The sequence below is a fragment of the Rhinolophus ferrumequinum genome, chromosome 9 (assembly GCF_004115265.2).
Source record: "Rhinolophus ferrumequinum isolate MPI-CBG mRhiFer1 chromosome 9, mRhiFer1_v1.p, whole genome shotgun sequence".
In the NCBI taxonomy this organism is placed as follows: domain Eukaryota; kingdom Metazoa; phylum Chordata; class Mammalia; order Chiroptera; family Rhinolophidae; genus Rhinolophus; species Rhinolophus ferrumequinum.
Genome location: NC_046292.1, coordinates 1,906,554 through 1,932,449, shown reverse-complemented (window position 1 = coordinate 1,932,449; position 25,896 = coordinate 1,906,554). Strand labels below are relative to the sequence as shown.

At 64.1% G+C, this 25,896-nt stretch overlaps 1 protein-coding gene across 4 annotated transcripts; it reads right to left on the bottom strand.

Moving 5' to 3' along the window:
- Positions 1–545: 545 nt before the first annotated feature.
- Positions 546–22,168, bottom strand: ARHGEF16 (Rho guanine nucleotide exchange factor 16). Of its 4 annotated transcripts, none has more exons than XM_033115207.1 (15): positions 20,112–20,462; positions 15,029–15,632; positions 13,107–13,152; positions 11,834–12,003; positions 10,140–10,196; positions 9,526–9,686; positions 6,792–6,944; positions 6,510–6,639; positions 5,640–5,714; positions 5,297–5,389; positions 4,762–4,913; positions 4,141–4,329; positions 3,128–3,201; positions 2,464–2,565; positions 546–1,947 (listed from the first exon to the last, which is right to left on the bottom strand). In XM_033115207.1, the coding sequence occupies exons 2-15, from the start codon at positions 15,611–15,613 to the stop codon at positions 1,808–1,810; spliced, it is 2,127 nt and encodes a 708-aa protein (XP_032971098.1). In that variant the 5' UTR covers positions 15,614–15,632; positions 20,112–20,462; the 3' UTR covers positions 546–1,807. The 4 variants fall into 4 exon arrangements, 3 of the variants coding, with proteins under 3 accessions (XP_032971098.1, XP_032971096.1, XP_032971097.1); XM_033115205.1 differs by lacking the exon at positions 20,112–20,462 and adding an exon at positions 17,324–17,957; XM_033115206.1 differs by lacking the exon at positions 20,112–20,462 and adding an exon at positions 21,867–22,168 and having other exon boundaries at positions 547–1,947.
- Between the last annotated feature and the right edge of the window lie 3,728 nt (positions 22,169–25,896).

Genomic DNA, 25,896 nt, shown 5'->3' with positions numbered 1-25,896 from the left:
CCACAGACCCCAGCAGTGGGCAAAGGGTCTTTGGGCCTCAGTTTCCCCGCCTGTAACAGGAGGGGCAGTGTAGCTGGCTGGGCCTGATTCCGCCTGGTCTCTTGTCCTGAGCTGGCCTGGCCTTCCCCAGGGGGACACAGCCGCCCCAACAGCCGCCAAGCCCCCAGCCCCTCCCCAGCACCCTGAGACGACCCTCCTGCAGGCTAAGCATTCTTACTCCTCATTGCTTGTGGGGCGGAGGGGCTTCAACTAATTGCAGACTAATCACACCTGAGGTGGTGCCCGCCCCAGGCCACGGAACCGAGGACGCGGCCTCAGGGCTTCTCAAACCCACTCTGCTCCGTTAGCTGAAACCGTACAAGGCAGAGGATGGGCGGTGGGCCGGGCTGCCCTCCCCAAGCGTGGGGGTCAGCACTGACAGCCAGCAGGTGGGCTCCTACCACGATGCTGCCCACTGGTCCCTACCTATTGCGCACACACAGCTGCACACACGCTGGCGGCCAGCTTGTTCCCAGGAAAAGCAGGGAGCAAGCCCAGCTCACGGGTGGGGAAATGAAGGCCCCAGATTTCCACCTATCCAGGAAGTGAGGGGCTGGGCCTGACCCCCCCAGGCCATACCTCTCCCTGGCTTGGCCTCCTCACCCCCCAAAACTCCTGCCCAGGACAGCCCTGCTTGGGCTCTGACCTAGGCCTGGCCCAGAGGTCACGATGGAGGGCAGTGGGGAGGAGAAGCCCCACCCTCCTGGTGCTGAACTCCCTCTACCACCCGGTCCAGAGGCAGACCTCCCTAACCACCCACTTCTGGGCAGGGGGTAGCTGCATCCCTGGCTGTCATACAAAGCTGGCAGCCTCCACCCCAGCTGAGGGGCACAGGATGGGCATCAGGAATATTGCGGGGGGCTTCCCAGGGGAGTGGACTGGTCCTTGAGCCTGGCCAGGCAGCCAACAACACCCCTCTACCCCCGGAAAAACCATTTTCCCCCGGCCCCCCAGCAGGACCTTCCCAGCCCAGAGGGCTGCCTGCTTTTCCCACCTGCATGTCCTCCCTCCTAGGGGAGCAGAGGTCTGGGAGTTGAGGCTGTGAGGACACCCCAGAGGGGTCCCCACAGGCTCTGCTGTGTCCTCGAGCCCCCAGACTCGCTGGCCTTGCCTGTGGTGCACCAGATGGACAGGCCAGGGCCCAGGGAGAGCCAGGAATGACCGTGAATGGGGTCCCAGACAATGGACTGACCCCAGCACGGTGACCACATGGACCAGTCCCAACCCAGGTACCTTGGGGAGTCTCCTGGGGACTCATGTGGCCTTTGCCTGGACTCAGATTTGCTATAGAAATCCAGGAGTTCTGGAAATACTTTAATGTCGCCGGAAACCTCAGTCACAATTACAGCGCTGGCACCACAGGGTCAGCCCCCTCTAGCCGGCCCTCCTCCCGGAAAGTAGGGGGCAGCCCTGGGAACTCAAGGCCCTCCTTGTCCCACACGGGCAGGAGAGGCGCAGAAGGGAGACGGCCTGTGCTCAGGGCCATCCTCTACCCTGCGTCGCGTGGCACGACCATCCTGTGGGCACACAGAAGGGGTGGGGCGGGGCCCGTGAGCAGGGCTGGTGTGGTCCTGTGAGGGTGCTCCCTCGGGTGGGGGGCAAGTGTGACCTTCCCCGCGAAGTGTCTGGAGTCATCACTGGGGCCCATGCGGCCTCGGGGAGATCCAGGACAGTTCAGGCTCCTGGGACGAGCCTATCCCTGGAGCCTGGCACGGCCACGTGCTGGTGTGTGGACTAAAGCTGCCTCTCGAGGTGCCGCGCAGAGCGGCTACACGTCCGTCTCCACCCGCAGACGCTCCATCCTGCGCACGTTGCCTTCCACGGCCACTCGGTTGGTGATGCTCCGGGCGAACTCCTCGGGGAACCAGCCCATGTCTCCGTCCCGCAGCCTCTCGCCGTACAACCATCCTGGACCCAGACGGGGGCAGCTGAGGGCAGGGTCTCGGGCACCACGGACGCCCCGACGGCAGCACCCCCAGACCTCTGAGCTGCTGTTGCAGAGGACACCGGGGCCTGGCATCCCGTCAGGCTGACCACCACCACTTCCCGCCAAGCGGGCTCAAGGTCAGGTGACCACCGGGTTAGGTGCTCAGCCCTGAGACCGGCACTGGGGACTGAGCTCGCTCTGACCAGCTTCGCCCGCCCTGTGTGGGCACCTGTGGGGGCCCCAGGAGGAGCAGAACCACCTCCACCCACTTAGGACACAGAGTGACAACGCATTTGCTTTGGATCCTGCAACTTGGGGACATCTGAACATATCCTCGAAAGGCCTTGCGGTCAGGCCCACCGTGAGCATGTGCACTAACTGCTTCCGGGGCGAGAGGGCCAGGGTCAGCTGCCCAGGCCAGTGTGCTCCAGACCCTCGCTGGGGCCCCCACACTCACTCAGCACCTCCCCCCGCCCTCCTCCCCCCAGTACGCTCACCGTCTTCCTGCTGCAGGATCAGGACCACATCCGCCTGCTGCAGCGTGATCTCATCCACCTGCTTGGCCAGGTAGGCCTTGGTGATCTCCACCTGGAGCAGGTCTGGGGGTGCGGGGAGAGGCGGGTGTCAGCGGCAGGACTGGCCTCCCGGGGGGGTGGGTCGAGAGTTCTGCAGCCCGGGTTGGGTAGGGCCCACCTCCAAACACAGCCCACGTGGCCCGGTCTCAGTGGGGTCTGAGGGGACCCCAGCACACAGATATGTGGCAGCTTCCCCCCTGGTTGAAGCTGGGCTCCTCCAAAGATCCCAAGACAGGCCTGCTTTCAGGGCTAAAGTGTCCAGTGCCAGCAGAGGGCGCTCCCAGCTTCCAGGGGCCAGGGCAGGGCTGGGACTGCAGTGACCAGCCTGGGCCAACCAGTCCCGCTCTTTGGCCCGTTTCCCTAGCCACTGGGCACAGGGCAGTGTTCTCTTCACTGAAGGGAGGGGACGCCCTGAGAGTGGGTGTGTGTGTACAGATGGCTAGGGCCCCTCACCTGGGCAGGTCACCCTGGGGACAGGCTGTGGGGTGGACAGAGGGCTGGCTGGAACCTCCCCCTCCAGGCCCAGACTCTCCCCCACCAGGGCCGGGAACGGGGCTCGAGCCCTTTCTGTGGGGTGAATGCTCACCTCCCTTGTTGGCGGGGCCTTGCTCCTGCCGCTCGCTGTGCGTGAGTGCTGTGATCCAGCGGGCCTGGTCACTCCTGGGGACAGAGCGTGTGAGCGGGCCCCCGAGGCCCACCCCGCCAGCCTGCTGGCTTTCACTTCAAGCCCCCTGTCCCCAGCGTGGCACGGTGGGAAGATGGGGTTCACGCAGCCTCCCATGGGTGTCTGAGCGTCCCCACGCAGCCTTCAGGCTGGGACAAGCGTGGGGACGAAGGCTCACGCTGCCTGGGCGCTCTTTCATGAGCCCGGCCATGAGCAGGCATCCTTCCTGGGCCTCCCCTACGCGCTGTGCTGGGGGTCGCGGTGTGGGAAGTCATAGGACATGGAGGGGCAGGCAGGCTGGGCCCGAGTCACAACTGCCCAGGGTCAGAGTTGGGGGGCAGCTGTACCCCAGGCCCCAGCCACCCCATTTCCCGGTGTTGGGCCCCGAGCCCCTGCCTTTTGTCAGTTGGCTGTTTGACACAGAGGCCTCAGCTTCCCACCTGGAGAGGGGGCTGTGCTGGAGGGAGCAGGAGGTGGTGCCCCTCGTCCCCTCCTTCGCCTGCTGAGGAGCCGCAGTGCCAGTGCCTTTCTGTGTGCTGGCCGCCCACACCCTCCTGACCTCACCCCACCCGCCGTGTGCCAACCCCACTGTCCTGGCTGCTCCGTGCCAGGCCCTCCTGCCCCAGGGCCTTTGCACCGCTGGCCTGTGCCAGGACACTGCTCCCATGTCACCTTGCCGACGAGGCCCCCTCACCGGCCCCACCCAGTGCTCCTTTCCTTGTCTTTCTCCTTAGGCCTCAGGCCTCTGACACCTGGGATGGTTCAGCTGCTCATTTTGTGGCCGGTGTGCCCCACCTCCCGGGAACGTGAACTTGGTGAGGACCCGGCTGTCCCCAGCCCCTGCACGTAACAGTGATCAGGGACACAGGTGGCAGGAATCCTGTCATCACGGCGTTCACAGCGCCGCCCTCGCCGGGGAGCCCTGCTGGACTTACGCAGAGTCAGAAGACAGCAGGATCCTCTCCTGGCGGCCCTCACTGTTCTGGAGCAGGGTCACCTGGAAGGGGTGCGGGACGCAGGAGCTGCGGTTGCCGCCCCCCGGCAGAGGGAGCTCCGAGGCCTCCATCTTCTGGACCTGGATGTGGCCCACCTGGGCGTAGTCCTGGACCACAAAGCTGTCCTCACTGCGGGAGATGGGGTGGCCCGAGGCTGCAGGGGTGTGGGCAGCCGGGGTACCCCCGTCCACCAGGCCCCCAGCAGCCGGGAGCCAGGCAGCCGGAAGGACGCTCCCCAGAGCTGCCTCCCCATTCTCCCCACTCCAGAGAACAGAGGCCAGGAACGTCTAGGTCCTGGAGGCCAGGCGGCAGGTCATGAGGGAGTGGGGGGGCACTGAGCACCCTCCGGAAGCTGCATGTGTGTCACAGTGTAGGGGGACGCAGGCCACTGCCTTGGGCAGGCCAGCCTGGGAGGGGCCCCTGTTGTGTGCCCCCAACTCTGAGGTCAGAGGAGGCTCAGGCCAGCTCCCCCCACGCCCCTCCTGGCCCCGAGGTGGTGGCTGCTGCCCACCCCCCGTGGCGGGGCCATGTGTGCAGCCTGGCTCCCACCGGCGGGCCCACCTCTTCTTTTTGGTGATCACCAGGACGTCGTTGAACAGGAACAGGTAGCACGTGGGCCGGCTGGCGAGCTTCCGGAAAAGCCCGGCCTCTTCTATCACAGAGAGCTCCCCGCGCTTCAGCAGCCAGCGGGAGGCGGAGATCAGCGGGAGGGACTGGGGGACAGAGAGATGCTGGAGCCCCGGGTGTGGGGCAAGGACGAGCTGCCGCTGGTGGGGACTGGTCCTGCCTGAGAGCTGGGGGACTGGCCGTCCCCAGGGCTGGGCAGAGGAAGGGAGAGCAATGCGGTCCGGCCTCAAAGGGCCATTCAGCCGGCCAACAGGTGCCCACGGCGGCTGCTGTGCACCAGGCGTGGGTGCAGGGCCTGCCCAGCATCCAGGACAGGCCATTCTGCCTCCTCAGGCCCAGGCTCACTGCTCACCTACTGAGCGCTCCCTTGGGCCGAGGAGCAAAGGCCTCTGGGGAAGCCTCGCACATGGGAGTGGTCTGAGGGCGCCTGGGACGGCGGGGGCCTGGGGGCGCTGTGGGGACTGCCTACCTTGACCTTGCTGAAGTCCAGCTGTGTGTGCAGCGTGTACATCTGCTCTGTGCGCTCCATCTTGTGGGCCCCCTCGTTACACTGCTTCACCAGCTGCAAGGGGTGTGTGCCCAGAGCAGGCCGGGCTGTGGGCCATGCCCTGCCCCGAGGGTATCCGTGCCCCACCTGCCCGGCCTGCCCAAGGCGCCTGCTCTGTGACTGCTCTAGTCCCTGCCTCGCCATGGGCTCAGCAATTGAGTGCAAGCTCCACTTCCCCTGGGCCTCACTTTCCCCACTGGTACCATGAAAAGCTGGCTCAGTGTCTCTGCCATCAGGTGGGGTGGGGGACTGGGTCCCCTCTCACCTTACTGATGGCCTTCAGCGCGCGGCTGGCAGCCTTGTACCTCTCGGGGTGGCCCTGGGTCTTCAGGCAGAGTGTCTGCAGAGAAGACACCAGATGTGAGAAGGCACCAGTGCCCTCCTTCACCCCACGTTTAGGGGTGCATAGGGCAGGGGCTCCCTCACCAACACCAGACCCCGGTGGGGGCTACAGGGAGGTCGAGAGCTCGTGCCCAGAGGGCTCTTGCCAGGCCCCATTGGGGCACACAGTCCCTGGATGGCTCTGCCAGGTCAGGCTGCTTGGGTGGGAACCAGGAGCAAGCGCCCCGTAGGTCCCCATCCCACCCAGTCCTTGCCAATTGGTCCAGCCAGGAGAGGCCCCCCCGCAGCCTGTTTCCACTCTTCCCAGCGCGCCCTGGAGGGTCTGACATCCCATCTGGCTCGGACAGCTGACCCACCAAGCACATGCGGCTCCCAGGAGCTGAGCCAGGCTCCCGCCCGTGTATGTGCGTGCCTGTGTGTGCACTTTTCACCCTCACGTGCCTCTCTGCTCCACGGGCTGGCATCTCAGACACAAGCCACTGCAGGGAGCCCCTCAGAGCCCCTCGCCACACCCAGGGCAACTGGCCGAGGGGTGCCGGGCAGGAGGCACCAATGGCCCAGGACACAGACTTGGCGGGGTCTGGGTGACACCAGTCAGACGCACCCATGTGCAAGAACCTCGTGAACCATCAGGTACATGACGGATAACCCACAAGATGTGGGAACTGGTCCCGGCAGAGAGAGGTCTATGGGCAACAGCAGTGACGCTGGGACCACGTCACCACGGCTAATACAGCCGCAGCCGCCGCCAGGTGGGACCAGGGCGGCTAGCCGGTCTGGGCTGTGCACTCACGTCCGTCAGCAGAGGCAGCCGGGTCACCCTCTGCATGGGGAGGATCAGGAAGGAGATCATGGGCAGGCCCCCGCACGCGGGCCGCTTCTCGATCTCCCGGAGGACCTCTCGGAAGGTGGCATTGCTGCTTCTGCAACAGACAGCAGGCTCGCCCTTGGCTGTGGGCAGAGGTGTGGGGGCCCAGACAGAAATCAGGCAGAAACTGCAGAAGCCAGGCTGCGAGTAGGAACGTGCGCCCAGCGGAGGTGCCAGCTTCTCCGGAGCCCCGGACGCCCCACTCACGTCAGCTTCTGCAGGGCACGCTGCTGGTAGACCTCATTGGAGCAGTAGGCGATGTAGGGGTGGAAGTGTCGCTCGGCGTGCTCTTCCAGGATGTCACTGATGTCCTCCACGCACACCTGTGCCTTGTGCCGCCGCTCCAGGTCCTCAAAGAACCTGTGCGGGGGGGAAGGGGCGAGGACCGTGGGCCTGGGACACACACACACACACACACACACGTGCATGCGCACACGGCCAGCTCAGCTCGCAGGAACACTGCAGGCACGGGGCTGGACTTGGGCCACTGTTCCTATCAGGGGCTGAAAGCCACAGCCCTCCCAGGACGAACCCCAGGACAGATCAGCTGCTGAAACCTGAAATAAGTGGGCACAGACCATGACCAAACCTAAGGCTATTTCCCGCCAGACTCGGGCAGACTGCAGCGGGCATCACGGGATGATGACAGGTAGGACACAGCTTGTCACTCTGACTTGATGCTCTGTGACTTTGGTCAGAGCTGCCAGGATCTGCTCAGAGCCCCAGTACCCTCTGCCCAGCTCAGAGTGGGGGTTCTGAGCAGACTCCCTGCAGATGACCGCTAGCCCCCCAGTTCCTGTTGGGGTCCCCTTCTGAGGCTTATCCGTGATCCGGGCCTCGGCAGGGGCAGTGGGGATGAAGGGAGCCAATGTTTGGCTGGCGCCGGCCCAGGGCCTCCCTGGGTTCCGTTCCCACAGGCAGCCACTGCGGCCACGGCCGGGCCTTACTGGACCCCCGCCGGGCACACGGTGCCGCCAGCCGAGCCTCCCCCTGCACAGCCAATGGCCCATCAACTCTCCAGGCCCCGGCCAAAGCAGAGCTGCCACCGCAAGAGCTCTGCCCTCTGAGAAACCCCTCCCCTGCAGCCCCTCTCCAGTGCCGCCGCCCTTCGCCCCCACCACCCCGGCAGCCCCGTCTGGAGATAAGACCCGGCTGACCTCTCAAGGGCAGAGAGCAGAGTCCTGAGCATGGGCTCGTCCTGATATGGGGAACGCCAGGTGGCCCACACCCCTCACTGGGAGTGACCGGCCCAGGGCGGCCAGCTCTACCATGGCCCTTACCGCACGCCGCCTGGGTGGGCGGAGGCCAGCAGGGACAGGGAGGTGGGGTTGGGGTGAGGTCTCCGGTCCTCAATTCTGAAGGCACCGAGGGGCCCACCATCAGCCCCACCCACCCAGCACCTGTGGCCGGGCACCACCTGGGGGAACAGGAAACCCCATCAATCTGTGGGCCCCCCACCCCCATGGAAGATGGGGGCCTTGCTCGGGTTACACTGGCCAGGCCAGTGAGGGTGTCAGGGCAGGGGATGGGGCCTCAGCCTGGAGTTGGGCAGGGGTCCCTCAGGCCCCCCTCACGGGCCCCCAGCCCGACCATCTGCCACGGGGAACCACGACGCCTGCGAGAATTTCTGACAGCCTGGCTGGTGGGCAGCTGGGCAAACGGGGACAGTGTATCAGGATCAGATGTGGACCCCCAACCCCAGGAGGGCGTGGGAGGGCCCGGCAGCCTGGACGCAGGGCCACACACACGAGCACAGGCAGGCCAGGCCGGTCATCCCTGTGGGTTTCTGAGAAAGGTCTCAGGCCGGCCCTCAGCCACCGACCCAAAGTAGCTGATACCTGGGAAGGCCGCTGTGAATGGCCGAGAGCTGCCAGGCCTGGCATGGCGTGGGAGAGGCTGGAGCGTCCCATGGGGACAGCGGTGGCCGGCCTGGGGCCGTGTGAGGTCAGAAGCACCCCTGCGACAGTGGGCCCAGGCCCTCAGCCCGGCCATGCTTGGGGGACGTGGAGCCAAGGGTCAGAGCTGGATGGAGGTGAAGCCGCTACCCCAGAACCCCCGCCGAGTCAGTGTCACTGAAGCTCTGCAGAAAACCTCATCTCCAGGGACAAGACAGCCCCTGCTCCCCCCGCCCCAAACTTCCACAGGGCCCACAGCCAGCAGACTGTGAGTGGGGTTCAGCGAGGGCGGGTCTGATGAATTAAACTGTCAGAGTCACCTCATCAGCTTGCTCACCCACCCCAGTCTGCAAGGGGGACATGCTGAGGCTCAGGGGGGACGTCTGGGGTCTCCTGGGGTCCATGGCAGCTTGGGCTGAGCCCACACAGGTGCATACCTGGACTGAGCCCTCCACAGGGGTGCACATACACGCACCTGCTGCCCCACACACGTGCACACTCACACGTGCACGTGCGCACACACACACACACACGCACACACGCCTCATGAGAACCTGCAGCTGCGCGCCTGGCCCCTCCTCCACCTCCCAGGTTGCAACCGGAGCCCTGGGCTGGGCACCAGATCCCCCAGGAAGGAACACGACCCGGGTGCGACTGGAGGCCATCTCTCACAGTGCCGCCCTGGAGGCACCTCTCATCTTGTCATCTGGCCGTCTGGGCCAGGGCGTCCTGGTGGGAACGTGCCTGCCATCGGGCAAGGCAGTGCCCTGTGGGAGGTGTTCCACCTCCAGTATCCAGGGGGCGGGTGCAGGACTCCCACAGCCCCAGTGCTCACTTGTCCCCAGGGTCCCTCTCGGTGGCCTTAGGGCCTGGGGAGCTTCTCACAGTCCCTCCCACCAGCGGCTGCTCCAAACATGCCGTCCAGAGTCGCAGAGCAGGTGTCTCCCAGAACTTGGCCTCCCACCCTCCCGAGAGCCTGGGCCACCGTCACATGTTGACAGGCCAGGCGGCCTCCCAGGCACGCAGAGGGCGTGCACGCGCCTCACTTCTGACTGGCGCTCAGGACGTCCAGGATGTTGGAGAAGAGGTGGTGGTGCTCCGTCTGGGTCATGGTCGCCCGCAGCTCTCTGGACTGCAGGAACTCGGCTACCAGGATGCCCAGGCTGTGCTGGTAGGAGAACTCGGACGTCAGGATCTCAAAGATGGCCTGGGTGAGAGGACAGTGATGCCAGCGCGGCCCCAGGACCACCGGGGTCCTGCCTGGAAAGGGGTTTGGACGAGCCACCCCACCACACGGGTCTGGCACAGGGTGCATTTGTGACGGGTGCTAAAGCCACGGGGATACAATCTGGGTGAGGGGGCAGGCAGGGATTCGGGCCCCCTGGACAAGCAGGCCCTAGGTGGGCAGACAGGACAGCCGTGGGGACATGGGCTCAGCTCCTGGGTTTGTGCTCTGGCTCAGCCAATTATGAGCTGTGACGCTGGACAAGGACTCCCACCCTCATCCGAGAAGGGACAACGGTAGCCGCCCCCGCCCCCGCCCTGCCAAGGGCATCAGCCATCATCTTGGTGTCAGGCCTGGGACGTCACCCTGGCTGTAGTGCCCCCTGCACCACACGAGGCTTGGATACAGGGCTGCACACCCCGCCCAGCCCCTTACCTCCTGCCTCTTGCGCTCCTCTGCTGGCAGCGAGTCCAAGATGCCCGACTCCACCACCTGTTGGGGACATAAGCCCGGAAGTCTGTCTTCTCCGCCCGGCTGGAGCCAGGGTGGACAGAGAGGCCCAGGGAGGGTAGAAGCTGGGCTGGCCCAGGCAGAGCGGCCCTCCTACGCTCCGTGCAGTGGGCCTCTGAGCTGGCCTGTCCCTGCCTGGTCCTGTCACCCACAGGTTTCCTCTCTGTGGAAACCCCACCCCAGGCAGGCCCACCCCCTCCGAAGAGGTCCGAGGCAACCAAGCAAGAGGATGGGGGTCCAGAGGGGAATACTGGGGGTGAGGGTGGGGGAGGGGAGCACTCGCCCACAGAGCTGCCCCAAGGCGGGGGTAGAGAGGGGAGGACCACGCAGGGGTCCCTGAGGGCATGCCGGGGGCAGGGCCAGGGCTCAGACACGCCGGGCCAGGGGAGTCAGCGCCCTGAGTGGGAGGTTGGGGTGACTCAGGGCGCTGGTACCCCACTGGTACCCCACTCCAGGTCCCCACCCCCTCGGGCCCTGTGGCCTCCAGGCTGCCCTGGGTGCAGTGTGGCTCTCAGCCACAGCATGCCTGACATGTCCCTACATGGCCCCCCGGGACAGGCTGGACTGTCCCCCTGCCCGGGGGCGCCCCTTCTGCAGGATCCAGGGCCACCCCATTCTTGCCCTCCTCTGGGCTGGCCAGAGGCCATTACCAGCACGTGGGCTGGGGGGCTAAAACCCATGCCTCTTCCTCTAGCCTAGGGGTTTAGCAGGATCCCCCCAGCTTGGGGGGCTGGGATCAAAACTCTGGCAGCATTTTGAGGGTACATTGTCCGAAACCCCAACCCTGACCTGGAGGCAATAAACATGTACTTCTTGACTTTCCACCCACCTACCCTCACCCCAACCTGCGCCCTCCCTGCTGGGGGTCCCACAGCCTGGAGCATGGTGGGCGGTCACAGTACCTCAGCCCCTTCTCCCCCACGGGGGCAGAGCAGGGAGCCCCACTGCACCGCAGACAGAGGAGAATCCAAGTGCCCACCTCGCCCACAGCCTGCAGACCAGCCCGTCCCTCGGCTCTCAGGGGACGGGTCAGGAGTCTGCCTGCACGTGGCCAACTGTGCCCTGCTGGGGTAGCGACAGCTGCCTCCCCTGGGCTTGCTCAGAGTCTCAGGGCCTCACCCCAGCCGTGCTCTCCACAGGGTCCCCCACAGCCCTGCAGGGCAGGGACTGGCCCCATTTCTAGATGTGGAAACCGAGGGGTCACTTGGCAGTGGCACAGGACTCTGTGGAAGCCGAGGCCTGGTCCCCAGGCCCACGCCCACTCCCCAACCCTCTGCTTCATCATGAGGGCCCCCTGGCACTTTCCTGGGGGCAGGGTCCTGAGAATGGTGTCCCGTGTGCCCACAGCTCCCTGCGGGTCATTCTGAGCAGGAAGCAGAGGGCTAGGGCCTCACCTGTGGGGCGCCCGTCACACACGCATGGATGGCACGTGCCCCTCCCTGCTCTTTCCCCCAGCAACCAATACCAAGATACCCCAGCGGGCAGGGTACCTCTGCTACAAGCTGGGTGCAGACAAGGCGCCATGGAAGGCTCCCCCTCGCCGGGAGGATCTGGGCCAGCTGTGTGCGGCCGCCACCCACAGGCTCAGGGAGAGCCTTACCCCACTAGCCTAGTCCTACCTCCGGGAGCTGGCTCCAGGTGACTTGGGGGGGCCGGTAGTTCTTGACCACGATGGGGGCAGCCACCTTCTGGGTCCCCTGGGGGCCGTAGGGCTCGTCTAGCAGGTCATCGTCAGACTCCTGGCTGGTGTTCAGGCCCCGTTCCCGGATCTCCTGGTAGAACCGCGGGTCTGGGGAGAGTGGACACATCACCTGCAGGCCTGGAGGCTCTGAGTGGGCCTGGCCTCCCAGAACCCGCAGGCCAAGTCCTCCTGAGGAGGCCCTGAGAGCAGCAGGCAGGGCTCCCCTCGGGCTGGCTGGCTCCCATGGCTGTGCCGGGTGAGCCCAGGACAGGGGTGGCATCCCAGAGCAGAATGTGGCACCTTCAGACCAGGCTGAGAAGACAAATCAGCACCGCAGGGGCCCACTGGCTGGCCTCGGGGAGGCGGCTTGCGGTGGGGGTGTCCCCAGGCTGGGCACAGAGGCCTCCAGCTGGAGGCGCAGATTCCCGCCCACGGGGCCAGGCCGGCCAGAGCGTGGCGCCTCGGAGCCCCAGCAGCCACACCCCCAGCCTACCCCTCCCACCCCCCACTCTGAGGCAGGAGACTGGGGTCCTGCCAGCTCCTCACTCCCAGGCCCGTGGCTGTCCACAGAGGTCAGGGGCTGGCAGGGAGAAAGGGCCTGTCCTGGGTGGGGTCCCTGTGTCCTCAGAAGCCAGAGCCAAGCCCCTCCTGGGCCTCACTGGACCCACCCCTCGTGCCCACTGCAGGCTCCACCCTGGCAGGGCAGGTACCTACCCCCCAACCTCCCAGTGGGGTCCTGGCGGAATGGCACCCCTCTGCAGGCTGAATGCACTGCTGGGGGCCCTCCCAGAGCCAGCCATCACCCACGCCCTCCTGAGCCCACAACCCCCACCAGGCTCCCGGTGGACTGAGAAGACCCCAGATAGAGTACACGGCAGGTATGTCTGCACCCCTGGGACCTTGGTCTCCTGGCACACACAGGGTGCTTAACAAGTGTCTGCTGGGGCTCTGCGAGTGTGGGGGCTCTGTCTGTGCCTCGCCCCTGGGATAGTGCAGAAGGGAGTCAAGGGAACCTTGTAGACCTTTCCAGATTCCTCAGGGATACATGGTCAGATGGCCACCTGGCCCACCAGTCCCTGGAGGGATGCCCTCTAGCACATTCCCGGTGCCACTGCACCCAGCCCCTCCCTCTCCGCTCTCCCAGCGTGCTCCCAGTGACAAGCCTGTGAGGGCCCAGCCAGCCCATGGTTGCTTCCCGTGGCCACACTCACCATCCTTGAAGGAGCCTTTGTGTGGACGTTTCCGCCCCAGTGTTCTCTGTCAAATGAGAGACACAGAAGCATCAGTACTCAGCAGGGAGAAGGGGCAGGTATGGGTCTAGAAAGATTCCTCCATCCCGGGGGGCCCCGAGACTTCACGCCTCCACATGTGAAGACATGCCCAGCAGGAGTGGGCCCCACTGGGCACACAGACAGCACTCGGGAAATGCTGGCTTCACAAGGGATGCGGAGGGCATGGTGGCAGGGGGACTCAGAGCAGGCAGGGCAGGTGATCAAGGGCTGGGCAAATCTGGAAGGGCTGCCTGGAGGAGGAGGCAGGCTTGAACTAGTTTAGAGTGGGGGCTCAGAAAAGTGGTGTGTTCTGACTGGTCTGGAGGGAAGCCCGAGGCAGGACATGTGTGGTTAGGATAGGAAAGGACCGAGAAGAGACACTGGGGTGGGAGCCTGGGCTGCACTCAGGACCCCACAGAGGGGGTGGCCTGAGGTGGCAGGAAGAGGGTTAGTGTCCAGCGCCCACACAGGTCTGAGGGCCCAGCGGCTGACGGCAGGGCCAAAGAGGGGAGTGGGGGCGGGTAGGGCGCTCGGGGGCCTCACACCCCGGCCCCACCAGTGGCTGCTCAGAGCCTGCCTTCTTGGCAGGGATACACCATTTACGCCATTTTTCCTGACCTTGCAGGTGCCTGGTTCCAGGAAAGTGGGAGCTGGTTTCGCCAAACGAGTTGGGGCTTGAAAAGTCCCCTAGCTGGTATATGTGGTGCTCCCAGCTGCACCTGGCCCAGCTCTCCCTGCACCCCGAGTCCCTCCAGCATTCCCACCCCTCCCGCCCCCAGGTCTGGGCACAGGCTGTTGCCTGGGCCCCTCCCCCACCTGGCACCCACCCTTTCTCCAGGCCTCTGCTTTAACCCTCCCCTCCCCCCCCAGCTGCCAGCCCTGTGCTGCTGGGGAGCCCCTCTTCTGTGCTCCCCCGGCTCCCTAAGCAGCCCCACTGCCCTGGAAGCTCTACTGGGGCCTGCCCACTGAGATCACCTCTGTACCCCATCGCTGGGTGTGTGAACGCTCAGGAAATGTTTGCTGAATATATGAATCGATAGTGAATGAATGAATGAATGGACCCTGTAGGCCTGGCCCTGGGTGGGTGCAGAGTGCTGAGGTCCTGAGGCAGTTTCTGGGATCCTGGCACCTCAGGTAGGCATGACAGAGGGTGGTGCTCCCAGGCTGGGGAAGTCTTTAAACTGAGGACACTGCCAAAGGCCCACCCCGGCCCGGCCCTCTGCACGCCGGGCTGCCAGCGTTCCGACGGGTCCAGGCCGTGGCTACAGCTCATGGTCTGGGCAGGACCCCTAAGCAGAGAAGGCTGTTGGGATGGCAACTGTGGGTGCAGAGGGTCCCTTCCCACCGGCCCTGTGCCTGTTCTGTTCTGTACAGAACCCTGAGGGGACACCGCTGCAGGCAGGGCAGGGGGTGTGTGTGCACACAGAGGGGGCGTCAGACTTCTGAGCTAGAGGCAGCCGGGAGCTGCCACAGGGCACGGAGTCAGGTCAGGTGCTGCTGCAAAGCAGTCATTGCAACCTGTTCTTCAGATGGAAGGGCTTGCTGTTGGGGCTGGTCCCTCCCCAGGTTCTGCTCCCCACTGTCTGAGAGTGGGGAGCAGAGTCCGGGGTCCTTTCTAAGGATCTTTCTGAGCCTCAGCTGCCTCATCTGTAAAATGGGGACATTCACACTCGGCTCCCGGGCCCATTGGGACGGGTTGAATGTATGAAGTCCATCGGGCTTAATTAAACAGACTGACAGGAGCCTGCACACAGTAGGTGCTCACTAAGTGGCAGTGCAAGGCAGTGGTCAGGGTCAGGACCTTCCCTGCCCAAGTACTCCCAAGGCCCCTCAATGCGTGTCCCCCTCCTGTTGTCCCCTACCTTATTTTTGGCTGGGCACCGAGCAGGAGGCTGGCTGGACTCCTCGGCCAGAGCCTGGAGTTTGGGGCTCAGGTGGACGGGGCCCACCTGGCTGCCCGGCGTCCCCAGGCCCTTCATGGCCGCGCGGTAGGACTGGTTACGCAGGTTCCGTGTCAGCGTCCTCCCAGGGCCCACGTCCATGTCCATGTCATCCAGGGAAAAGCTGGGGGCCGCGACGAGCCGGGGATCCCGCCGGGCAGCCTCCTTGCTGAGCATGGCTGCCCCGAAGCTCTGGTGTCGGGCGGGGGCCTTGGCCTTGCTGGACACGGCCAGGCTCCGGGGGATCAGCTGCTCCGTGCCCACCTTGAGGGCTGCGGGGCTCTGCGTACTCAGAATGACCGTCTGTGGCTCCGTGTCCTCGGAGGTTGGAGGCGGGGGACCTGGGACATCAGGCTGGGAGGCAGCACTGTCCGTGACCCTCAGGGACCGCCGGACCATCGGGAGCCTGGGTGCTGGGCTCCCCTTGGCATCCAGCTGCAGCTCTGAGTGGAAGCGGCATTCCAGCATCTTTTCTTCCAAGGAGCTGTCTGAGTGCCGCTGGGACATGCTGGGCGGCCACAGGGTCCTGGGCGACAGGGCAAAGGTGAGGGCAGCACGCAGATGGCCACCGGCCCCGCCCTCTCAGCACCCACCCTGCCCAGAGCCTGCGTTCGGGTCCGAGCACTCGAAGGCCAGTCACGCAGCCTGCCGTGGAGCTGGCCCTGGCACAGCCACAGTCACCAGGCCTCCCCGGGGAGGTCGGAGCGCTGCCAGCTTGGGGTGTGCAGGGAGGGTCGGCACAGTCTCAGGCCTGCGGGGACCCAGGCTGCGGCCAGGCGGCTGGTTCTCTGAGCTCTAGCGCCCAGGGTCAGGCAGACTGCACTCAAGGCCGGCCGGCCGTGTGAGGCCACTATGCCACCTCTGGGGGAGTCACACACTCCCATGCTGGGGGTGTACGTGTGGGTAGCTCAGGGGACCTGGGCCCGGGGCCCCACAGACCTGGGCGAGAATCAGTCACAGCCTCTTGGCACCATTTCCCACCAGGTACGCCCCAGCCCGACCCCACCTCATACACTCAGTGCCCCATGTTGGGTCTGGGTTTCCCCTGGGAGGTTCCGAGCTTCCAGGAGCCCCCCCCACCCCACCCCCCCGAGGGGGGTGGGGTGGGGCTGGCACATGGGGCGGGCCTACAGTACAGCACAGTCGGACCACCTGCGGGGCACCCGAAAGCCTGGCCCCTGATCCGCTCAGCTCTCCCAGCACAGGTCAGGTTCTCCACTAAACCCGCGCAGGAAGGCAGCTGGGCTGCGCCTCCCTGTCCCCAGGAGCCCTGGCCACCCCCACACCAGGAGGACCGCCCGCGCATTCCTAGGTTCATTCAGGCAGAGGATGGCAGCGGTCATACCAGGCCTCCCCGGGGCTGGGCCCGGGCAGGTTTGCACTTTCGCGGATCCCCGCCCCTATGTTAACTTGTCTGCCTTTTACCCAGGCCTGGCCGGAAAACGGGGTTCCGACTTCCATCTGTGAGCATGCCAAATAAAGGGCACCCACGTGGGCAGCCTGCAGCCTCGAAACCCCTGTGCGTCCTTTCACCCTAAACGTGAGGCGTTTGCATTGTTAAGGGAACAGGCAGCATGGAAGGGCCGGCTCCACGACTGTGTCTCCGAGTGCCCACACATACAGCCCCCGCCCGCCCCGTCCTTCCTCCTTCCTCTCCCTCCGGGGTCCCCGTACTGGGGCTCAGGCCTGACTCTTCTTCATCCCTTCCTCTGAGCCCAGGCCTGTCCCAGGAGAGGGCAAAGTCTTCTCTGGGGAGCAAGTGCCCGGATGAAACCAGTTGGGCGAACCACTGCCAGATGTGGGGTGCTCAGCAGGGTGGCTGTACCCACAGGCCTGGGCACCCCTAGCCAGGCCCCGGGGTCTGCAGGTGCTCTGGGCTCAGGGCTGCAGCCACCGCAGGCAATACCACGTCTCCCTTGTTCTATTGCTCAATTTATCACAGAACTACCTGGACACGGGTGCCAAAGTCCAACAGCACGAAGAGGTTTGTTGTCAGACAGGTGTGGCCTCCTCCGCGCCCTGTGCCCCCGGGTCTCCACTCCGCGCTCCTGTTTGCCCTCATTTCTAACTACGGTGAAGCCTGCTGTTTTGAGATCTCTCCACCGTGGCCGTCACCACCCTCTTCCTGCCGGGTGATGCCCAAGGGCGTGTGTGTCGGCTCACGGGACGGACCCACCCCCGAGCCTCTCTCTTCATCAATGATTCCCTCCTGTTTACCTGCGGCTTTCCTCCTGGACGTGTTCCAGCGTCCCCGCGTGGTGTGTCTTCATCACGCGCTCCATACCACCAGGACAGCAGCCCCGTGTGCCCTCAGCCACCCTGTCCTCTCTCCCTGGCCTGTCCCCTGCTTTTGGGCTGGAGCTCGCCCAGCGGTCCAGACCCTCCTCCATCCTGCTCCTCTCCCTCCCGGGCTCTGGCATGTCCCTCCTTCAGAGGAAGTGACCAGAAAGTAGGTCTTTGAAATGTCTTCCTTCTCCTTCCCCTGGACTGGTGACGTGGCTGAGTTTAAAGTCCCGTCAGTGGTTATTTTCTTCCAGAGGGAGGACCCTTCTTCCTTTGTCTTCCAGCTTCCACTCTGGTGAGGTATCCGAGGTCCGTCCTCGGATGATGGGGCCCTCCTCGGCCCTGCTGGGGGTGTGGGTCTCCCAGCTTTCGCCCAGGGCTCCGGCGCTCACGGGAACGGACCCACTCCCTGAGCCTGGTACTCATGCATCCTTCCAACGTGTGTCTTCTAAGTCCAGATGTTTCCAGCGGTAACTTCTCTCACCTGTGTGTTCTCTCTGGTTAATCCGTCTGGAAAACCCGACAAGCATGAACACACTGAAGTTGCCTCCTGACTCAGACCTCTTCTCTGTTTTCATCTGTCTTCCCTTGAGGTCATCTTTTAACCTTCCCGCCAAACACGTACTGTCGTTCTCACCATCCGGCTCCCACGGCTCTGTGGGCAACCTGTTATTTTTTATGGGTGCCACATCTTCTGTCAACGCTGAACACAATGACTATTTCCTTTCAAACTAGTGCCCTTCTGTTCCCCGGCCCAACTCCTTCTCCCACACTTTTCCTCCTGTCTCGGCCTCCACCAGCCAGCCCATCGGGACCCGGCTGTCCGCTTGTGTTGAGGAGGTGGGCATGGTGCTGGCACAAGGCCCGTGTGCCCAGGGCACACATGCACACGTGCAGACCCGAGCGCACTGCCTGTCAGGCTCTTTGGGATGCCCCCTGCCTCAATGTCCGCTGCTTGGATCCACAGGTATCTCTTCAGTGTCCTCACTGGACGCTCGCCCTTGTCTGGTGTCCTGGAGCCAGCACAGGGGAGGGGCCGAGAGCACAGACTCCTTTCAGCTGCCTCCGGGGCAAATGACAGCCATGCTGTCCGGGCAACAGTTACCGAGAGGCCAGACACTCTGGACACTGCACTGAGCACTCAGGTCACGGAGGTCGGTCTGCTCCCAGCAAAGGTGGCCCTGGTAAGCTCCTCCAGAGAGGCCCACGGCACTGAGGGCTGGGTGCTGTCTGTCTGTCTCCCCCACGAGTCTGTGGGTCCTCCGGGAGCAGGGACAATTTCCTGTTCACGTCCCCACAAACAGTCAGGCTCACTTCCCAAACTGATGAGTGAACGCCAGGTATCACGGGTACCTGTTCTGCTCTGGTCCCCTCCGCTCTGGGACGGCGCCCTCCCTAAGAGTCACTGGTACTCTGTGCCAAGAACTAGTCCACCTGGGTATTTCGCTTCGAGTCAGCAGAGACCCCCAGGGCTGCATCACGGAGGCTTCCAGACGGTCCGAGCCACCTTTTGGTGCTTCTGCTTAGGGTGGGCCAGGAGGGGCCCCCAACAATTGAGCCCTTGGAAGCCATGCCATTCGATTTTCCCTTTGCCACTCACCAGCCTGCCCTGGTGTCCCTGGCACACATTCGGGGGCAGGTATGGGGCCCTAGGGGCCTGGAAGTGAGGAGTGTGGGTTGGGAGTGAGCAAGGGCGTTAGGGGAGGTCTCTGGACAGCCTACCCTCAGCCCCACAAAACCCGGCCAGTCCTAAGCTGCAGTGGCCCCTCCCCGGCCTGGTGGGCCCCTTGCAGCCCAGCCCCCCTACTCCCCTGTTCTTCCTGACGGATGAGCTTCCCAGGACCCCAGCAGGCTCAGCCCCACCCCTCCTGCTCCCCTGCAGGCTCCTGGCCTGGCCCTGGGGCTCTTGTCACAGCTGCTCTCACAGCCACCAGGGCCCAAAACACCCGGCATGTGGGACCACCGCCCGTCGGATTATGACACCACATGGCCTCCATCCTTGGGACATCTGTCCCCTCCACCCTGGCCTCTAGGTCCAGCTAACCCCACCCTGCCTGGTGGGGCTCGGCTTCTCTGACACCATCTGCCCGACCCAGGTCTTCGCTGCAGCAAACTCGACCCACAATGATGGCCTTGTGCTTGGGTAACTCTGACCAGCCAAGTGCGAGACATGGAGTTACATGGAACTCGGGGTAGGTCTTAGCTGCGTAAGCCACGCAGCACACAGCTCTGTGGGCAAGGTGGCCGGGGTGGCTCGGGGGCAGCCAGCCCGGCAGCTTTGCCCCTCGGGGGACAGGACCCTCAGCTGCATCTGTCAAGACACTTTTGATGGTGACAACTGGGGCCGAGCTACTGGTCTCATGGGGCAGGGGTCAGGTGTGCTGCACACTCTGCAGCGCACAGGAGGCCCCACAGGAACCACCTGGAACAAATGTCCACAGTGCTGAGGTGAAGAGACCTGGCTTAGCTGACTGGAGAGTCCCTCTTCATTGTGGGGGTCCAGGGAGACCCACACACATCCTGACTGGGGGGTGGGTGCCTGGCAGCTCCCCGGGCCGGAGCCGTCCCTTGCTGCCTCCTTCCTGTGACACCTGCAGGCCCCAGCACACGTCACAGACACACCACCTTGCTCGGCCCACAGCGCACACCTGTCCTGGCTCCCATCTCTGAATCCAGACGTCCCTTAAACCCGGCTCCCAGCCCAGGTTTGGCTGGCACACACCGTGTTCCCCCAACGTAGCCCTGGACAGGAAATCAGAGCCCTGACTCTGGTAGGGAGCCTGCACAGGTGACGAGCAGCTGTCCTCCAAAGTGCTTTCTCCTCACTGTCTTCAGTGCCTCATCGAGCTCCGGGAAGCTGGGAGCTGTCCCCTCTGACAGGTGCGAAAACAGGCAGAGAGGGAATGTGACCTGTGGGGCAGAGCTGGGCGAGGAGCCAGTCCCCATCCGACAGGGGTGAGGACTCTCACTAGAAATAAAGACGCTCTTGCAGACAGCCGGTGGCCTGAGCACGGTAGCTACCACAGGTGAAGATGACAAGCAGCTGACATCCATCCAGAAAACGAAACTAAAATTCCAGGACCCGGATGCACGGTGAGCAGCTGTGCGCATCAGATCACATACAGATTGCTGTGTGTTCAGGGGAGGCAGATGTGGGGTCCCCGGCAAGCCGCGTCACCTGTGTGCCTCAGTTTCCTCACGGGTAGGTGAAGAGTGCCTGCCACGTAGGGTCAGAGATGACCCCCCAGGAACCGGAGACGCTGGGGACAGGAGGAGGGAGGAGGCTCACTCCATGTCATTGTCCAGGTGACTTTTGTCCAAGTGACTTAATAAGACCTTACTTCTTCCAGGAAGTCCCCCAAGAGCCCCCACCTCCTGCCACTCCCTCCAGCAGCACTTGGGAGCTGCCAGCCTGGCCCCTCCCTGGGCCGTGCCTGTGGTCTACCCCTCACAGAGGTCCTGTCTTCTAGGGGCCGTGGGCATCAGCAGGGCAGATTGCAGAACAGACCCTCAGCTGCAGCTCGCCAGCATCTCTAAGAGGACACAGCTGCGCTTGCATTTCACAGGTGAGGAAACTGAGGCCCAGAGGGCTTACATAATTTTCCTTAGTTCGCACGGAACCAAGATTTGAACCCAGGGTCCCCACCCCTCAGCAGTACACCACTGGGTGTCAGTGCCCAGGGCTGGGGCCCTCCCACCGGTCCCAGCCAGGACTGCAGGCACTGACAAGCAGCCCCTGTGCCTTATGCTCGGAGGTGCAGGCTATTCACCTGGGGGACAGAAGGAAGGTTCAGGGCCTGCTGGGGCTCCAGGTCCATGCGGAGGTCAGCACACAGCCACATCACTGCCTCTCACTTGGTCACCACCCCTCCCGCCCCCATGCCGGGAGCCTTGCTTCCCGGAGGCAGAAACCAAGGCTGGGCAGCCGAGACAGGTGTCTGAAAGTAAGCGGCCCCAGCCTTCTTAGCTGGAGGCAGAGCAGGACCCTTGCCTGCACTGGGTCTGCCCACCAGTTCCACCGGCAGGGGAGGGGTCTTCATTCTTGGGTCTGCTAACTCGTGGGGCCAAAGCAGGTTTGGGCAGCAGATTCTGCAGAGTGGTTGGGAGGGTCGTTTTGTCCCCACTCCTGACAGCCTTTCAAAGGCCCTGGGTTTCCTTCCTAAGACTTTCAGTTCTGATGTCTAACCTGCTCCGGCTGCGGGAGAGTTTCCGTGTAGGGTGAGGGCGGGGTGGCAGCGGGATGCCTGAGGCCCGGGGATAGGATCCAGCCGGCTCAGGCTCGGTCCCCTCCCGCAGCCCCGTCCTCCAGCGCGGAGGAGGGAGGGGCCGCAAAGTTCCGCGGACCCCGGGCGGGGCTGGCGGAGAAAAGCGAAACGGACGAAAGGCGCCCATCGGGTTACTGCTCCTCCCCGAAACTTACCCTCCCCCCATCTCGCTCACCTGTCCCCTCCCAAGCTCACCTGTCCCCCAGGCTTACCTGCGCCACGGGGCGGAGGATGAAGCGACGAGCGCGGGCCGCGGAGGTGGGGCCGTTCCAGCCTGCAGGCTCCGCGCGCGCCCCGGCCGGGCGGCCGTTCCGGACCCGCGCTTGGTCCCGGCTGCTCAGTCCCTCCCTGTCCCCGCCCTCCTACTTCCTGTGTGGCCCCGCGGGAGGAGGTGGCGCGCTCGGCTGGGCCAGGTGGGCCGCAGGTGGGCTCCCCGGCGGGCAAGGCGCGGGCCGGGCGGCTGCGGCTCCGAGACTTGGCGGGAGGGCACGGCTGGGCGCGCCCGGAACACCTGGCCGTGCCGCCTGCGTCACCGTCCCCACCTGGCCGTTGGGCGCCCACGTGACCTGCGGCCAAGTTGGCTCGCGCCTCCGGAGTTCGGGCCGGAGTCCGCCGCCGGCGCCGGCCTTCTGCGGGACCGCCCGCCCCGCCCACTGCTGCCACCGGGCGTCGCCTGCCGAGTGTAGGGCCAGGCGGCCAGGTTTCCCTCACTGCGACCTGAATCAGCTCTCACACTGCTTCCAGGCTCTGCTCCAATGCCTCCTCTTCCAGGAAGCCCTCCTGGAAGCTGACCAGCCCTACCGGAATCTGACTTTTGCAGGGCCTCCCCTGCTGCAGAAACAGCCCCGCCTCTGGATTCTTTGAAGAGCGGGGGCCACACAAAACACTTGGTCAACTTACCATCACCCCCATTTTACAGATGAAGATCCTGAGGCCTGGAAAGGAGGGCGCTCTCCAGCCTGCTCAAGACTGGCCTTTCCAGGCTTTGTCGGGGGAGGGGGGGTCCCCTGCACAGAGGCTCTGACAGCCCACAACTGGGGGATCAGGAATCAGGCTCCCTGGTGTGGCAGGAGGGGCGGGGGGCGGGGCTGGGACAGGTTGGCTTCCACCCCCAGCATGGGCTGACCTGCCAGTGCACCAGGCAGGGGCCCTCCTTGCCATCCTCCCTGCCCCGTCCGTGTCAGCTCCCCACCCCCAGTTCCCAGCCCCAACCAGCCCAGGGTGGCAACAGCTGCCTCTGCTCAGGCGCAGCCCAGTGGCCTCCCAAAGGGCAGCGGCCTCCACTTCTCCATGAAGCCACCCCCTTTGCCCACATTCTGTCTGCAGCCCCCGCCTTCCCAGGGAAAGGCTGCCTGTTTTCCCGAATGAGAAGGCTCTCATGTTGCCCCTCTTCTTCCTGAGGTTCCCAGCCGTTCATCCGGTTGAGCCCAAGGTTCATCTCCAGAAGCCTCCTCCCTCCTGCGTTCTGTCCCCTTTTACTCTTAGGTATTTAGTGAGTCCTACTGTGTGCTGACTGCTGTGAAAGGAGGGCATCAGAGATACAGCCATGAACAAAACTGACACGGGCTCTGTCCTCATGGGGCTCACTGCAGCGAGGAGACAGACAAATGTAAAATGACAGCCAAGGCGATCACCACAAATGAGGGGACCGCACTCGGTGGGGCTATCGTAGTGTGGAGGGTGGGGCGGGGCGTCAGCACCGCTGCCCCTAAAGGGCTACTAAACCTGAGAACTGGAAGATGGGCAGGAGTTAGACCCGTGAAAAGGGACAGAAGAGTGTTTCAGGCAGGGTCACAGCACGTGCCAAAGTCCTGAGGTGGGCAGGAGCGTGGCCAGATGAAAGGCGGTGGAGCTGGAGGCAGAGGCAGCAGGATGGGGGAGCGTGGGGAGACTGCCAGCTGGGAGCAGGGGTCGGAGTCTGTCTTTTATCCTAAGAGCAGCAAGGAACCATCAGGGTTCAAGCAAAGGGATGAAGTGATCAGATCTGGTAGAAAGACCCCTCTGGCAACTGAGGAGAGAGAAGGGTGGAGAGGCTCTAACTCCCAACCCAGACCCAGGAAGCTGACATCCAGGCTCTGCTTGAATACTTCCAGGGTGGGGACTCACCAGTTCCCAAGACAGATTAGTATATTGTTGCCTGTTATCACGTTCTTTAGTCATTCTTGATGTGTCATGAAATCCAGGTTGTTGTTCAACCCAGCATGTTCCCCCAAGACACTTCAAAGTATGCCACAATCCCCCCTCAAAATGTGGTCCTCAGAACAGAACTCAGCACGGTGCCAGGACAAGGGGGGACACTCACCTCCTCTCTTCTGGATACTATACCTCTGTTAATACAGCCTCTTCCTGCTGTAGCACTTACATGTGTCCATCCCACAGCACAAAGCCCAGGGCTCTGTATACAGCTGGTGCTCAGTGAGTACCTAGTGACTCACTGATGTGACCAGAGATCCCAGGACTCATGCCCAGAGGTGCTGGGTAGTCTCCCTTCTGACCAGTCTCCAGGTGCCCTTTACAGGACAGGTCCCTTGCCCAGTGTGCCACCCTCTGTGATTCCATTTGCCCACACACTGGCTGTGTGTTTGAGCTTTCAGGCCACCACAGTTCCTGTGCTGATGCCAGGTCTTGTGCAGTGGGCAGGGCATAGGGCATACCAGTCCACAGGGCACAGGCTGACCTGGGGTCCAGGCCTCCCAAGGGTCGGCAGCCTTGTGAGCTTGCAGCCCCCTGCTGGACAAGGGGTACTGCAGGCCCATGGGGCTGGCTTGGCATTTTCCTGGGTGTTGTGGTGTGAAGGGCAGCCCTGCCCAGCACACCTGTGACCTGCCCCAGCCTTGCCCACCATGGGTGCCCCCATCTCCCAGTGTCTGCCCTGCAGGAGGGGCCGTGGCTGCCTGTGAGGCAGATAGTGCAGGATCCATGCTGGGGGACCACAGGGAGGGCCCAATGGGCCATCAGTCCCAGCTGGGTGTGTGTCACGTGTGGGGCTGAGGGCTGACACCTGCGGGTGGAGAGGCTGCTTTCAGGCGGCTCCCTGGGAAAGGCGGGCAGCTTCTGCCCTCCAGAGGCCATTTTGGGTACTGCACCCACATGGCCCAGCCTGCAGGAAGGGAGCAGCTGGGGGCGACCTGGAGTGCTTTGGCGTGTGGGGAGACTGGTAGGTTCCCAGCTCCCACTCGGCTCTTTCAGAACCTGGCTTGGTCACTGCCGGGTCAATCCCCACCCCACCCCTTCCTGCCCTGGCACCCAGCACCCTGAGTCCAACTCTGCCAGCAGGCTGGGAGGCTTCACCCACGCAGTTGGCCAGAGCTCGTTACACTTGTCCCTGGTCTCCTCACAAGCTGGGGAGGTTTTCAGCCTCAAGAAATGAAAGGCACGGCCCCTGGGTCCTCTCCGCTCCCCCTCCTGCTTGAGAGCCTTGGGGGTGACACCCCTGTCCCATCACTGGGCTCCCTGGGGCGGGGGCTGCAGGCCACCTTAGCTCCTAGCACCAGGTTCCGGGGGTGGAACCTGCACACTGAGGGTCACCTTTGGAAGGTAATGTGTGGGTGGACCACGTGCCTGGCCTGCCCTGGCACTCACTACACGAGGACCCTACCCCTCTAGGGTCCCCAGCAGGGGAGAGCACACGGGTCCTCCAACCCCACAGCCAGCGCAATTTCCTATAAAGAAGAGAATTCTCATTGTCTTCAGGAGCATTTCCTGTGGCCTGTTTCAAGGGCGTCCTGTGTACCTGGCCGTGTCCCTCCGAGTCTTCCAGCTTTTGCTCAGACACTGAGGCTGAAGCCCAGGCAGGCAGTGCCCTGAGGCCAGCAGCCCCTCAGGAGGCCTTTGGCTGGATGGTCCCAGGTGCCCAAGGCTGAGGACTTGTGAGGCTGCAAGACATGCCGTCTCCCCTGCCAGGGCTGAGTGGGCAGCGAGCACTGCCTCCGTCCGGGGAATGTACAGGATGGAGGCCTGGGCACAACAGCCCTCCTTTCTTCTCTGGCCCTGGCACTGGGCTGCCCTATCACTCACTGCAGGGGCGCCTGGGTGCCCCGTCCAGCGTGCGGGCAGCTGGGAAAGGTCACGTTGACCTCAGATGACACGGCCACTGTGTGGGCCTGAGGACAGAGGCTTCTGTGTGCTGGTGAGTGGAGGCTCAGAGCAGAAGCAGAGAGGGCACTGCCAGTGCTGCGGGGCTGAGCGGGGCCTGGCTGCCCCCCGGCCACTGGGGGGGCGCAGTTCAGGAGCACACGCTCA